The sequence below is a fragment of the Trachypithecus francoisi genome, unplaced genomic scaffold, assembly GCF_009764315.1.
Source record: "Trachypithecus francoisi isolate TF-2019V2 unplaced genomic scaffold, Tfra_2.0 Lachesis_group1, whole genome shotgun sequence".
Classification (NCBI taxonomy): Eukaryota; Metazoa; Chordata; class Mammalia; order Primates; family Cercopithecidae; genus Trachypithecus; species Trachypithecus francoisi.
In genome coordinates, this window is record NW_022681454.1 from 15092958 (window position 1) to 15108425 (window position 15468).

The window sequence follows — 15468 nt, forward strand, 5'->3', positions numbered from 1 at the left end:
TAACTGAGCAAAGAATGATTCATGAATCAGGCAGCCCTCGGAACCTCGGAATACACTCAGAACGACTCTGGGGCTGCCCCGTGGTCATATAACATCTATGGACAGAAAAAGGAAATTGACGTGCAGAAAACGGAAGTGAGGTACAGGAGCAGCTAGATGGGTTCCAGCTCAGTGTTTGCTTTATTTGAACAGGATTTGAACTAGTGGCCACCTGCAATTCGCTGAAACACAGCTAATGCCATTGGGTAAGACTCAGCTACTTGTTGTAAGAGTAGGACACAAGTCTGTCACACACGCGTTTAGGTCACAGTTTACTATGTATGGAGAAACATTGAGGCCAAACTTAAAATATGTAAGGAGGCAGCTTTAGGCTACACTTAATTTTTTAACAATTTCCCCCCTTTAGATCAACCTCTCAAGATTGAGAGGTTGGTAAATTTGGCAATTTTGAGAGGCTGATCAAAACTTTAGGCATAGAAGTCAGTCTGTCACCATGGTTAACAAACTTATTTAATCTCAAATCCCACTGGAAAACAGTAGAACAGTGGGTTTTGTAAGGTGGAAACAAGGACACAGAAATAGAAAAAAAACCTGACTAATTATTTCAGGTTACTTGTTTTTTAGTGGATTTTAGACCAGACGGGACTCCGTTATTAGGACGCAATCTCCTGTTTTCAAGAGTTAAAAAAAATTTTGGTCTGTTTTGTGATCTCTCTGCTTCCTTAAAGTTTCAGTTTGATTGCATTGCAGTTAGCATGATTGAGTCCGTTTTGGTTTGGACCGGTCTGTTGGGGCCAGCTAGAACAAAGACTTCCCACAATTTTGTTTAACGAAAGAATCAAATGAGCAAACACTTAGCAAAGTAAGTCTTGCAGCAGATACTGAGAACTGCAGAAAAGAGCAAAGAAACCAAGAAAAGCAAGTGCCTGTCAGATGTAGGTATTTTTGCAGAGAAGCAAAGACCAGTCAGTAAACTAGCATCACATCCAAACCTTGGCTTCTCGACTACTGTCAGGCTTGCCAAGGGAACAAGGCCCACTTAACCTCAAAAGTCAAGGGAGTGTTTCATACGAGGCAACGCCATATAGAACGTTCCTGAGGAAACAATAGCAAGGACAGTTCAATGATCCCTCCTGGAGACACCTTCTGATTCCTGAGTCCCCTCCCTACAACAATCGTGGCATCAAATTGATTGTAACTCTAATCCACTTTATGTCCAACACAAAAAGGGGTCTGAAAGTTAAACAACTTAGCTAAGATCATCCAGCAGTTAACGGGCAAGAGCTAGGATTTAAACCAAGTTCTTGGGACATGAAATGGACACTGCGTCCATTTCCCCTGTTGTCTTTTGTTTCATTTTGAGTTCCTTATCACTTCCCTCCAGACCACTGCAGAAGCCTCCACCTCCCTGTGATCTAACCAATCAGCTGTTGTTCGGTCCTCTTCCCCAAGCTGAATTCCACGTACACCCTGACAGACAGCATCCAGCAAGGTGAATCCCAGAACACAGGGACTTTCAACAAATGCTTGTCCAACTAATGAAATGTGTGCTGGAAGGTTTCCTCACCTTCCTTCTCTCTCTAAAACTCCCTGGAGGTCAAGGTCCTCCAGCTCTGGTTTTCCCTAACTTTGGTCAATTTATTCCATGAACACCTATTTCACCCACTGTCATGTCCCGAATGTCTGTGTCCCCCAACATTTCTGTATTTGGAGGTGGGGATTCTGGGAGAGGTAATTAGGTTTAGATTAGGTCATAAGGGTGAGACCCTCATGATGGAAATAGTGCCTGATGGGATTAGAGAAAGAGAAGATCTCTTTTCACCCTCTCTCCAGGAGCCTGCACCCAGGAAAGGGCATGTGAGCACACAGCAAGAAGGTGGCTGTTTACAAGCCAGAAAGTGAGCCCTCCCTAGACAGCAAATCTGCCAGCACTGTGATCTTAGACATCCCGGCCTTCAGCACTCTGAGAAATAAATGCCTGTTGTTTAAGCCACCTAGTCTATGGTATTATTCCAAGAAACTGAATGGAGTAGGACACTCACATTGGAACCACGGTCTCCAGCAAACCCTAGACATACCCTACTCTCTACCCGGAACACCCTTTCCCTAACTTCCTCTGGTCACCCTGCTACCAAAATCTTTTCAGGTTTGAATGAATGAACAAGAGACTCTTCTCAAAGGTAAGGTACAGCTCTTAATGAGCCTAAGCCCCGTGGGTAGAGTATTCCTTTTGCAGCTTCAGGCCAGGGAAAGCATTTATGAAATACCCACAGCAGGTTCTAGAATATGTTCTGCCATGTCAACACAGGGGTGGTTACCTGTGTTCCTTGTCTAATTTAAACTAATGTCTTCTGCCCAGGAAGTAAGGCTTTGTCTCAAATCTCAGCTGAATAAGACCTTTCCATCTTACGTTTATTAAGCTGGGACTTGAGATAAAGCCTTACTGCCTGGGGATACAAGAAGAGTTTCTCTTAGAGTTTCAAATGCAAAATTTGGAAAACCAATTGACTGGACACAGAATATAACAGTGAAAAACTTTCCAGTCAGATGGTAAGAAAAGAGGAAACCCAGGCTCCAGGGCTTTCTCTATCTCTTCTGTTCCTTGACCTATACCGGAACTTTGCAGTTAAAGCACCACTACTCTTGACACCACCTTTGCAAAAATTATAACTGAGAAAATGATTACAGTGTAAGAGATCTGACCTAACCAACTCCATCTTGCTTTTAACCTCCAACCTATCCTTGTTCATTCCTGGGCATAGGCCCCAATAACTTTGGGAGGAACTTAGTTTATAGTCTAACTTTCCCAAGACAAACCCCTTCTTGACAGGTGACTATCCTGCTCTTCCAGGACTAAAAAATTAGCCACAAGATTAGAAATAGTGGTTTGGGAGTCGTGTAGCTAGAGGTCACAAAGTTCTAAACCTCCCAATTGCTCCTAGGGATAACATCACTGTTGTAAAGCCGAAAATCAGTGCTTGAGATACTTTGCAGATACTTTGCAGATACTTTGCAGCCTACTTTGCAGACCCTGTGTTTTGAGGCTTCAGCTGATGCCACCCAGATAGATAAACTGGCTCTTCTGGTCTTGTGGCCCCCACCCAGGAACTGACAGCGCAAGAGGACAGCTTCTATTCGCTATGATTTCATCTTCTATCTGACCAATCAGAGCTCCCCACTTTCTAATTCCCTACTCACCAAATTATACTTAAAAACCCTAATCCCTGAATTTTTGGAGAGACTGATTTGAGTAATAATAAAACTTCAGGCCGGGCGCGGTGGCTCAAGCCTGTAATCCCAGCACTTTGGGAGGCCGAGACGGGCGGATCACGAGGTCAGGAGATTGAGACCATCCTGGCTAACACGGTGAAACCCCGTCTCTACTAAAATATACAAAAAACTAGCCGGGCGAGGTGGCAGGCGCCTGTAGTCCCAGCTACTTGGGAGGCTGAGGCAGGAGAATGGCGTAAACCCAGGAAGCGGAGCTTGCAGTGAGCTGAGATCCGGCCACTGCACTCCAGCCTGGGCGACAGAGCGAGACTCCGTCTCAAAAAAAAAAAAAAAAAACTTCAGGCCGGGTGCGGTGGCTCAAGCCTGTAATCCCAGCACTTTGGGAGGCCGAGGTGGGTGGATCACAAGGTCAGGAGATCGAGACCATCCTGGCTAACACGGTGAAATCCCGTCTCTACTAAAAAAAATACAAAAAACGAGCTGGGCGTGGTGGCGGGCGCCTGTAGTCCCAGCTACTCAGGAGGCTGAGGCAGGAGAATGGCGTGAACCCCGGAGGTGGAGTTTGCAGTGAGCCGAGATCGCGCCACTGCACTCCAGCCTGGGCGACAGAGCGAGACTCTGTCTCAAAATAAAATAAAATAAAATAAAATAACTCCAGTCTCCCATTCAGCTGGCTCTGCTTGAATTAAACTCTTTCTCCACTGCAGTTCCTCTGCACCGATATATCGGCTCTATCTGGCCAGCAGGCATGAAGAGCCCATTGGGCAGTTGCACGCTTTCAAATGAAAGGATATATCTATGGGAGAATAGCTTCTATGAAGACATTACTCCACAGAGGACCGGTCCTGAAGTCTTGTGTTTGGTTAACGTACTAAGGTATTAAACTAATAAACAATATATAAGGATCAGTCATGCACATGCTCTCACGCTCTCTTTCTGTGTTTTGTTTCTTGCATCTTCAATTATGAGGGCATCTGTTTATGATTTGGTGCTTGTGAAATGCACTGGCCCCAAATGGAAAAATCATGATTGCCGTATATGTGTCTAATACATTGTAAAGCACCCAGTGGGTACGTTAAGACTACTAGGAAATGTAGTAACTAGGTGGAAGAATACAAACAAATGGGATGATGGAAGAAAACCAACACTGCAATAAATTCAATATTATATTATTTAAGCAACCTAATAATTTTTCCTCCCAAAGAGGTAATGCTGGTCTTCCCTGGTCTGCTGTTGAAACTTGAGAATTTCCTTCTGTAAGGTAGTAAGTATTGATGAAGGTCAAGAGAAAAACTAGGCTAATACCCTCAGATTACATTAGGATTACAATTCTTCAGTTCCCTCCTTAGGTCTAACAATGTTGTTGCAGTTCAAAACCTTGTAATGCATTGGAAGTTGTGTAAGCTAAAAGATATCTTCTAACTTGATCACCAGAATGAAGACCTTAAAATATACTGCTTTTCCTTGTTTAAAAAAAAAAAAAAAGTATGAGGAAACCTTCCAATCAAATCTAAAGGGACCAAAATAGAGCAACATATGGAAAGAGATTATGGGATTAACTAATTACATGATATGCCTTAGAATGAGGCATGGGAAGCTTTCCAATCTTTTTGAGGAAATGATTGTAAATTCATATTCAACAACTGAATTCTATGCCTTTTATATTAAAACAAAACCAAGAAGCAAAGACTAAAAACACTAGTAGGAAAATAGTTTAAAAGAATGAATAAGACCTAGTATCTGAGAGCACAACAGGATGACTATAGTCAATAATAATATAATTGTACATTTTGAAATAACTAAAAGAGTAATTGGATTGCTTGTAACACAAAGAATAAATGTTTGAGGGGATGGATATGCCATTTTATATGATGTGATTATTACACATTGCATGTCTGTATCAAAATACCTCTTGCACCCCATGAATAGATACACCTACTATGTACCCACAAAAATTAAAATGTTTTTTAAATAAAAACGTTAATAGGTTATTTTATTCAGTAACACATATTAAGTCTCCAAATAAACCAAGAAATATCTATTCAGAAGAGTGAATTTGTATCCAATGTTAATAAATAAACTCAGCTGATTTTCTACTTCTGTCTTTGGGATTTCCAAAGTTAGTATTTTAACAGCAACATAAACAGTAAGTAGCATTTGTTCAGGATTCTCTTCAATGACAATAACCATTCAAAGAGATTTGTTTCGTGAACTGAAATTTAAATTAGCAAAAATTGACAGCTATACTTCAAGCTGTTTTAATTGACCAATTTAAGACAAATAAGTGTTAAAAAATCAATACAAATGTATTTTAATGAAAATCTATAAACTCCTCATAATATAAACAAGTGAGGAGATTCACTGAATACCTACTCTCTCTCTTCCTCCCTCTCTCTCCCACACAGACACATACACACACCACTAGGACTCTTACAAACAGTAGCTGACCAGCTAAGGAAAATGATAAGAAAGATTGCAGCAAATTCTGTAATCAATGATTGTAATCAAATCTTTGTAGCTAAAAGAACAGGCTTAGGATGGACTCACTGTTAAGCCAATCAAAAATTTAGGTGCCAAACCCTACTAGCAGATATTTCTCACAGGCCTTTTTATTTTTATAATCCCTTTTCTATGAACATATACCCTGAATTCAGAAGAGTATGGAAAACAACAAACATTAAGAAGGCGAAAATGACAAACGGCACTGTGTGTGATGAATAACGACACCATGGCATGACAATTCTGGCAAGTGCCAATCCTCTTCCGCACACCCAAGCTCTTGGAACCGAAGAAAACAGCTGGTCAGGTAAACATGTTTGTCCTTACCCTAAGCAATGTCAAAATTTGCATATTGTGATGGGCAGAAGAGAGTTAAATTTTTAAGCATTGAGGTGGCCATCAGATGCTAGATAGTTATTCGTTTCTCCTTTGATGATACAAAATTTGCATTTTTACCCTAACTTTACTCTAACTTTTATCTTTGGTAAGTGCCCTAGAATAATTCATTGCTCTAACCCAAACAAAGCAAAACAAAAGGTGAAGAAGTGGAAAACCAACATAGCAACATCGTTTGCTTCCATTTCTCATGATAACATTCCTCGCAATCTATTTAACCTGGTACAAGTCTTAACTTCTGTCTAAATGCTTTCTGCTTCCGTGCAAAGCAATCACTAAAATACTGAATATATTATATACTGATTGCATTGACATTAAAAAACAATACTGTAGGTGTGTTTGGAGATAAATCCTATCTTTCCCTGCCATCAGCACTTACCTTCTGGGAAATCACGCGGCTGTACCACATAGAGAAAGATATGCACTAGTTCAAAGAGAATGCCAATGGGTCCAGCTGTATGGGAGTCTTGGGTCTCATAATTTGTTGCAGGCAATTCATAATTCCAAGCCTTAGGAGCATCTGTGGATGAAGGCTGCTCTCCTGAAAAAGAGTTCCCGCACAGCCCCAGCAGCAACAGGGAGCCGAGTACAAGGGCCATAACTAGCAAGATCCTGCAAACATGAGGTAGAACTGGGTGCCTCCTGCCTCAGAAGTTCTGGAAGCCTTGGGGAAGACGAGCGTGTTCCTGAGCAGAAGAGGAGCAGGAAGCACTGGATCTGCTGAATCTTCAGTTTTCTGTCTGAGGCTGGCTTGAGGTGAGGGACATCTCCAGAAGAATGTTCTCCAAGGGGGTCACTCACTCAAGGCGCCATCCCTGGCAGGGAGAGAAACAGCAGCAGAGTCATCAATGCCTGCAACCTGCCTGCACCTGGAGCTGCCCGGAGAGGAGGCTGCAAAGCTTTAGAGCGAGGCCTCGCGCCTAATCCGGATGGGTGGGTGGACACCAAGCACACAAACTGCTCCAGAGCCACAGGGCAGGCGCTGGCATCAAAGCCATGACTCAGAGAAAGTCCCTCCTCAGGAGGGCCAGACACAGAACACACACCCTTTATGTGTTCGGGAAATACTAGGTTTTGTAGAGAAGGCTTGGGATCTTGGAAACTAACATTTAGTGAGCACTTACTATCTTTCAGGCACTGCCATCTATGCTTCACAGATAGAAACAAGGTCCTTCTTGTTTGAGGCATTATTCCATTCTGCAGATGAAGAAACTGACACAGAGAGGGTTCTGGTGACTTGCCCAAGGTCACAGGTGATTAACCATGCGGCCAAGAGTCAAACTCACTAGTTTGCCTTCAGAGTCCAAGATCTAACTATGACGTCAAGACACTGTCTCTACAGTGTCCCCCTCAGGCTCTAGTAAGAGCCACTGGGGCCCCAGTAATCCAGTATATGCTTATTTCTTCTCCAAGTGTGTGTTGTTCTCCTTGCTGCTGGAGATATATCTTACTCTGCCTTATATTCTACTTATTTACTCACTAATCTCATTTCAAACATCCCCCTCTCCACCTCACCCCCAATCCAAAGTAGAAGGGCATGGCCTCAAGGCTAGGGACCACACTGTTTGAGTCTGGACACATGTGTGACACTGGAACCTGTCTTTCTAATAAGCTTACTAACTAATCCTGATGGGAACCTTCACCCCAAGTAACCACCTTGACAACAAGGTTCTCAGAGATGAAAGCCAGGGCAGAGGGAGACTCCTACCTATCCCTTGGGAGAGGGAGAAACACAACAAGAATCCTAAAAGCAGCTGTGGCTCCAGCATCTGGGAAGGAAATGGGACTGAAAGTGCCTCCAAGGTGGACCCTGTCCTATTCTTCTTTCAATCCCCAGACCTTAACACTGGGCATGGCACACACTCGGTGTTTCGTAAGAGCCTGCTGAGCAGCTGGTTTCACTCATGGCCCCATCCCGGCAGGGAAAGAAACAGCAGCAGAGTCAACAATGCATGTAACCTGCCTGCAGCAAGAACTGCCCCAGAGAGGAGGCTGCAAAGCTTTAGCAAGGCCTTCAGCCTAATCCAGGTAGGTGGGTGGAAACCAAACATAGCCTGCTTCAGAGCTACAGGGCAGGCGCTGGCATAGAAGCCAAAATATGTTATTTCCTTGTGCGGTTTCATGAGACTAGGCAAATCAGCATGGAACCTGGAAGGATCCGGGATGTGCCACTCTTCCTCTCCATATTAAGGGTTCTGGAGCAAGAGCAAGCTGCTGTCATTTTGTGAGCTAGATACATACTTACTAACTTTCAAGATAAGGACACGGTGCTCTGAAACCCACACTGTAAGAAACGGAAGGGGGATGATGAAGAAAGTGACATACTTTACAAGAGGTGAGAGGACCCACTACCAATGTTCCAAGTCAAAGAAAGCTTTGGACGAGATGGGATTTCATGAGCTATTTGAACAAAGATGTTAATTCATATATAATCCCTCCATTGCCTCATCTTCTAAGTCCTGTCCCACTCCAATTACTCCTGCACAGAGCTACCAATACAATGGCCCTAAACTCTTCCTTTGTCAAATCATGGGCTGCTGAGATCCCAAGTGGCTGCCAGTACTAACCTCTGCCCCACGCTTCAGGTTCCGCCCTCCATCACACCCACAGTAGACACCTCGACCCCAGTGTTTCCAAAGGGTGCCCTTTGAACATCTACTGCAAGCACAACACACCACATGTACATTTTATCTTATTTTTTTTTCTACTAAAGGACAGGCAGAGAGCTAAGCCTCCAGCACAGCAGCTGGAAGGATTAAAGGCTCAGATGCTGAGAAGGCCCACTTTCTGGTAATTCCACCAAGCCTCAGTCCAGGACAGAGAGAAACTACCCAGGAAAGAACTATGAACAAACAGGCTTTCCAACTCCCTCAGTGACAAAGCAGGGGAAGGGAAATTCCCAGTGAAATGAAACACAACTGCTCACTGCAGCAAAGATGGGAGACAATGATTTGAGATAGACAGCAACTGGAGTTGCACTTCCAGATTTCTTTACATCTTGCTCCAAAATGTAGGTCCCCCTGAAGTTTTAAAGTACATTTTAAGAAAGTATTAAAATCTCACTAACTATGAAACACTGATTAAAGTCAAGTCAAAGAGGAAGAGTTTTTCATCTCGGGTTTAATAGGTTGTGCCAAAAAGAGAAGCTCTGAGTATTTACCTGCTAAATCCCAGTAGGTCCGAGAGCCACTGAGAGCAGCCTCTGTCTCAGGATAAAATGGGGTATTTAGCTGAAATGCAGACTATTAATGGACCTCATTTCTGGGATGAAGCTCATTAATCTGCATTTTAAACAAGCTCTCCCGGGGACTGATCCTTCAAACAAAGTTTGAGAACAGTTCTGTTCCTGGAGTACTCTGATCCTGGAGTACCCACCTAGTCAATTCATGTCACTTTCCAAGGACACTTCAGGCTTCCCAAACACATTGGAAAATAACAGATGTAAGGTGAAAGCTCCCCACATGTCCTTTTCATATACCTTTGAATTGATCTTTCCCAGCTGCTGTGCAGGTCCCTGGCTTATTTCTGTATCCCCAGAGCATGGTCCTCAATGAAGAACTGCTACCAGCCTGGGCAACATAGAGAGGCCCTGTCTCTATAAAAAAAATTTTTTTTTAAAAATTAGCGAACATAGAGGTGCACAACTGCAGTCCCAGCTACTTGGGAGACTGAGGCAGGAGGATTACTTGAGTCCAGGAGGTTGAGCCTGCAGTGAGCCGTAATCGTATCACTGCACTCCAGTCTGGGCGACCTTAGGTGATTCTGAGCCTGGAGTCCAGAGAACTGCATTTCAATACTTGTATAAAAGCAAATATGGCCCGGGTGTGGTGGCTTAAGCCTGTAATCCCAGCATTTTGGGAGGCCGAGGCAGGCAGATACGAGGTCTGGAGATCCAGACCATCCTGGCCAACATGGTGAAGCCCAGTCTCTACTAAAAATACACACAAAATAGCCAGGAGGGGAGGTACACGCTGCTTGGGAGGCTGAGGCAGGAGAATCACTTGAACTCGGGAAGCAGAGGTTGCAGTGACCCGAGATCACGCCACTGCACTCCAGCCTGGGCGACAGAGACTCCGTCTCAAAAATAAACAAACAAATAAATAAATAAATAATGAAAAAGCAAATACGGTGATCGATCACCTTCATTTCTTTTCTTCGTTTGACGGAACTTCTCAGAATCTTTCTTTTTAAAAAAGATCTTTGTGGTGGATTTTTGTCATCTGGGGTGCTTTTGGCGGGGGCATGGGGGATACCCAATTTCTGAGATCACCTTTGTGAGCTGGGTGGGAGGCAGCCCTGCCTTGCATTGTGAGGCCAGCTGAGGTGCCCAAACTGTCCTGGCGGAGCTGAGCCACGCTGGGCCAATCAGAAGCTTTCTTCTGCGCCTGGGCCTGCGCGCTCTGAAGCAGGACAGTGTCTATAACTCATTCCAGCAATGATGGCAGCAATGCCAGCAGCCACATCCAGGGTCTTGTTCTGGCAGCCGCAGCCATCCCCGCATCAGGGGTCCCGTGGCATGTCTTAGATTCCTAAGCCTGACTAGCCAGGCTTCCTGCCACTTCCCTAAGCCACCCAGGGCCCATCCTTCCAAGAAGTCCTTCATCTGATAAAATTACCCCAGACTCAGCTTCTACTGTTTTAACAAAGTATCCTGACCCTTAACAAATCTCAGAAATAGCTCTTTGCTCCCTGAAAAAAACCTATTTCCTTTATATTTTAAACAGTACCAACAAAACAACACTTGGTTTCAAGTTTTCAGCTTGTCCTCTGATGCATTTGTTTACTTCACTGTACTAAAACACAAAGAAACTGTCTCATAAAAAAATCAGAAGGAAGTTTAGAAATCAGAAAGAAGTTTAGAAAAGTTTAGAAATCAGAAGTTTAGAAATCAGAAGGAAGTTTAGAAAAAAATTATGGAACATATTAAAAAAAAAAGAATAAACTAAAGGGCACTGCTGAATAGACAGACAACAGCAACAGTAAGGGGGCTCTGGTCCCCCTTACTAACTCTGCCAAGGTGACAGTTGTTTGCATTCTCCAACCCTTCTTCTGCTCCTCTGTCAAAGGCGGATTTCGCATAGGGTTGGCAGGCTAGCGATCTAATAGGTAAAGCATCTGGCGCGCAGCTGGAAGGCTATCTGTGGTCTGTCTGCTTCTGCTTAGCATCAATACTCTGAGCTCAACTCCGCCGGGGCTCCTAGGATAACCGGGACAGAGAGGACGGTGAGAAAAGAAAAATGGGTAACATCACCCAAGTTGAATCATATGAGGTTGACGATATTCATATCTTCCATCCAAAAAACCGACAATTTCTTATGATTCAACCCAACATATCGCCGCGGTTGTTCGTGTCACGTGAGTCTTGGGGGGCACTCAAGAACTAAGATCGTGCACTTGCTTTCTTAACAAAGAACAGCTGCCGCCCTCAGGAACTCTAGCAAACCTTTCTCCAGAAAGGTCAGTCGCCCTCGCGGGCTCCAGGAGCAACCTGTTGCAGAAGGAAGCTTGGGGCGCCTGCTTCCCCGACCTTTACCTCCAAACCACCTCCAGGCCAATCCCCCTCCCGGCCTAGCTCCCTTCTGGGCGGAAGCCTCTCGCGAGCTGCGGGACACAAAAGAATGAGTGGCGGGGCGGGCGCGGGAAGCCAAGAGACTCCAGGAATTCGCAGCCGCGCAGGGGAGGGGGTTGCCGGAGTAACTTGGCTGCTCCGAGCTCGTCGGCGCCAGTTCCCCGCCGCGGCCCCTGTTGGGCACCGATCGGGGGCGATCTTGCCAGAGAGAAGGGGTTCCGGAGCTAGTTCCTTCTTCCGATCTGACTCCCTGCCTCTCCAGACGCGGGCTCTCGGGGAAACTGATCCAGAGCTTCCGACTTTCTACAGCCAGGAAGCTCCTGGTCTGTCCAAGCTCCTCTTTGTTGTCCGGTCGGCGCGTTCTGGCAGGGTGCTCCTTGAGCACCCCAGTTCTCCATCTAGTGATAGCCGCGGGTCCCCGCACATGCATGCAGAAGGGCCGTGGAGTGGGAGGCTGGGACGGTGCTTTGAGCCAGGGGTGCATGCGTTCTCCCACGGACGCGAGGAGATGGCTTCGCTTTGCACCCCCATATCCCTCCTCCGGCTGTGGTCTGCTGCACAGTGTTGGCCCCTTTCCTCACTCAGCCAGGGAAGCTCAGCGCTTCACGTCCCCGGGGCCATCCCTAGAGCTTCCTTTACCGCAGACTCGTTCCCAAGACCCTGGCAAATCTCACCTCGGTCGCTGTTCTCCCGGAGAGCGAGTCTGAAGTCTCTGGGGCCCCGGTCCGGTTCGCACACCCACCTCCGACTCCCGCTCCGGAACCACAGCCTCCGGCTATCCCCACCACCGCCCCCAGCCCCAGTGGATGGAAAGAAGACCCAAGCGGGGCGGCGCGGGCCACCACTCAGCGCAAAAAGTTTGGGTTGGCCGGGCGCCGGGACCACCAAGCGCTCCCCGCAGTCCCTCTGGCCCCCAGCCGCTGTCCGGGCCCGCACCACCTGCTGAGGAGCCAGGGCGGCGGCGCAGATGGCTAGGGTAAGGGGGGCGCAGAGAGAACCCGTCCACTCCTTACTGTATACCCCCAGTACAGTGGAAGTACGCTCAGCCCCGCGCCTGGTCAGCAGATGCCTCTCTCGCTCCGGGATGAGGACCCAGCTACTCACCGTGCACCCGGCTCCCACTCCTGCTCGCGCCCTAGTCACCGCTGCCGCCGCCCTTCCCTTAGCTAGCCAGGCCCTGGCTCGTGAATTATTTATGACCCGGCTTCGGGGACCACCGCGACGGCTTTTGGAGAGCCGGCCCCGCCCGCCGGCCGGGGAGGGGCTCGGGCGGCGCAGCTGCCGGACCCTCGTACATGGCTGGAGGCAGGAGAGAGGGCCCGGTGCCCCGGGGGACCTGTTGCGGCTTCCTCTGTCCCGGGCGGGGACCTGGATATGGAGCCGCCGTAATGGGAAGGATTCCTTAAACATACTCACCGCTGCGGGATTGCTGAGCGCGTGGCCAGGTGCCGCGTGGAGATCTGCCTCAGCCACTTAATGATCGCCAAACCCGAGCCCTGGACGCAGTCTGATTGGACCGGCTGAGTTGCTTCGCCACGTTGCCCGGGGCGCCCACCAGCACCTGGACAGCATCCATTTCCTGTAGAGGTGCCTGCTCAACCCCCACACTCCCTTCTTGCAACACTCGCTCCTTTTACCCCAACAGAGTCACTTACTTAGAATGCAGCTACCCTCCTAAAAACTCTCCTTTCTCATCCCAGCCGCCTAATTGGCGGCTTCTGTTGCCTAATCCCAATGCAATTTAAAAAAAAAAAGAAAAAAAATTGAATCCTTAGTGTGCAGCAGTACCAATGCTAGTGACTGAAGCAGTTGAAAAACGGCATAAAGCAATACAGACTCCCATGTGTACACACAGGCATCTGCTATAACATGAAGCCACTGCACCTTCTTTTCTTACTGCCTGTTGGTCTCCCCGCTCTGTGAGTTGCAGCTCACCCTTGGAGTCTTCACCTTGCTACTTAGCTGACTGGTGGAAACCTGTCAGAAGTAATCACTCCGTGTCTAACTGTCCTCACCAATTTGCACTTCACCTATTCACCACTTCTTATCTTGAATTGAGAATACCGTACTCTCTGGCAGGCAAAAAAAAAAAAAAAGACTTAGGTAAGAAAAGCACCTTCAGGAGAGTGTCTAGCATACAGTAGGTGTTTAATACATGTTTGTGATATGGATAGACAGATGAAAGAATAGATGCACAAGCTACAAATGAATGATAGGCAGGAACATTAAGTCACTATCTTTTTCATTTACCCCAGAATCTAACATAAAACAGGTACTGGAAAATAAGCATTTTTTGTTTTTAATAGTTAGATTGATCTTGAGTGTGTATATTTCTAGACAAGAAATGTTAGTTCAGAAAACTTCCAAACATTACAGTAGGACATGGCAAGGTTAGATGATTTGCTTCTGTGTCCCCACCCAAATCTCATATTGAATTATAATTCACTGGGAGAGGGACCTAGTGGGAGGTGATTGGATTATGGGGGCGGATTTTCCCCTTTGCTGTTCTCATCATAGTGAGTGAGTTCTCATGATATCTGAGGGTTTAAAAGTGTGTGGCACTTCCCCTTTGCTCGTTCTGTCTCTCCTGCTGCCATGTGAAGATGTGCTTGCTTTCCCTTCTCCTTCCACCATAATTGTAAGTTTCCTGAAGCCTCTCTGGCCATGCCTACTATACAGCCTCTGAAACCCAGTCTCAGGTAGTTCTTTATAGCAATGTGAGATTAAACGAATATGGGTGGAAAACAAATCTTCTAGTCAGGGCAGATGTCCCCTCTGCAGCCCCTGCAGATCGGAAGCCTCTGGTTGAACATCTCCTGGGGCCCCATAAACCTGCTCCTAGATAGCACTCTTAGACCGGAGCTAGCAAAAGAGGTGAGTTCTCAGAGGAGTGGGTCCTGATGTCCGTCAAAGTTTGGTCCTGCCTTTTTTAATCGCTGTGACTTTGGCTGCTTAATATTTCTCTGAGCCTCAGTTTTCTGGTCTGCAAAATGAAGACAATTATAACTCACAGGACTCATTTTCATTTCTAATAATACCAACAACAGTAGTATCAGTAGAGAGGGAAGAAGCAAGATAGTCAAATAGAAGGTTTGACCACTACCCCTCCTCCACCCCGGCCAGGAACACAATTTAACAACTATCTACACACACAAGGAGCACCTTCATAAGAACCAAAAATCAGGTCAGTAACCATAATACCTGGTGTTAACTTCATATTACTGACAAAGGCACTGAAGAAGGCAGGAAAGATAGTTTTGATTTGCCAATGCCACCAGTCCTCCATTCCCCAGCAGCAGCAGCCTTGTGGACTGGGAAAAGGAGAGTGCAGTGATTGTGAAATTTTGAATTGAACTCAGTGCTGCCCTGTCATAGCAGAAAGCAAAACTAGGCTGAACTCGGCCTATGCCTGCCCATGGAGGGAGCATTTAGACAAGTGAAGGGGTGGCCTGCCCCTCCACACCTGTGGGCGTTTCTTGTTAGGTGGAACGAGAGACTTGAGAAAAGAAATGAGACACAGAGACAAAGTATAGAAAAAGAAAAAGTGGCCGGGCGCGGTGGCTCAAGCCTGTAATCCCAGCACTTTGGGAGGCCGAGACAGGTGGATCACGAGGTCAGGAGATCGAGACCATCCTGGCTGACACGGTGAAACCCCGTCTCTACTAAAAAATACAAAAAACTAGCTGGGCGAGGTGGTGGGCACCTGTAGTCCCAGCTACATGGGAGGCTGAGGCGGGAGAATGGCGTAAACCTGGGAGGCAGAGCTTGCAGTG

At 46.4% G+C, this 15468-nt stretch overlaps 1 protein-coding gene across 9 annotated transcripts in view; it reads right to left on the reverse strand.

The window, feature by feature from the left end:
* The window catches only part of PROM1 (prominin 1), a 116972-nt gene extending 103763 nt beyond the window's left edge, over window positions 1–13209 (reverse strand). For 6 of the 9 annotated variants that reach the window (XM_033213818.1, XM_033213817.1, XM_033213813.1 and 3 more), the window contains exons 1-2: window positions 13112–13209; window positions 6506–6941 (exon numbers count right to left, since the gene is read on the reverse strand). In XM_033213818.1, coding sequence (XP_033069709.1) covers window positions 6506–6725 — 220 coding nt within the window. In that variant the 5' untranslated portion in view covers window positions 6726–6941; window positions 13112–13209. The other 3 variants (XM_033213819.1, XM_033213814.1, XM_033213812.1) reach the window with 3 other exon arrangements.
* Window positions 13210–15468: the final 2259 nt, after the last annotated feature.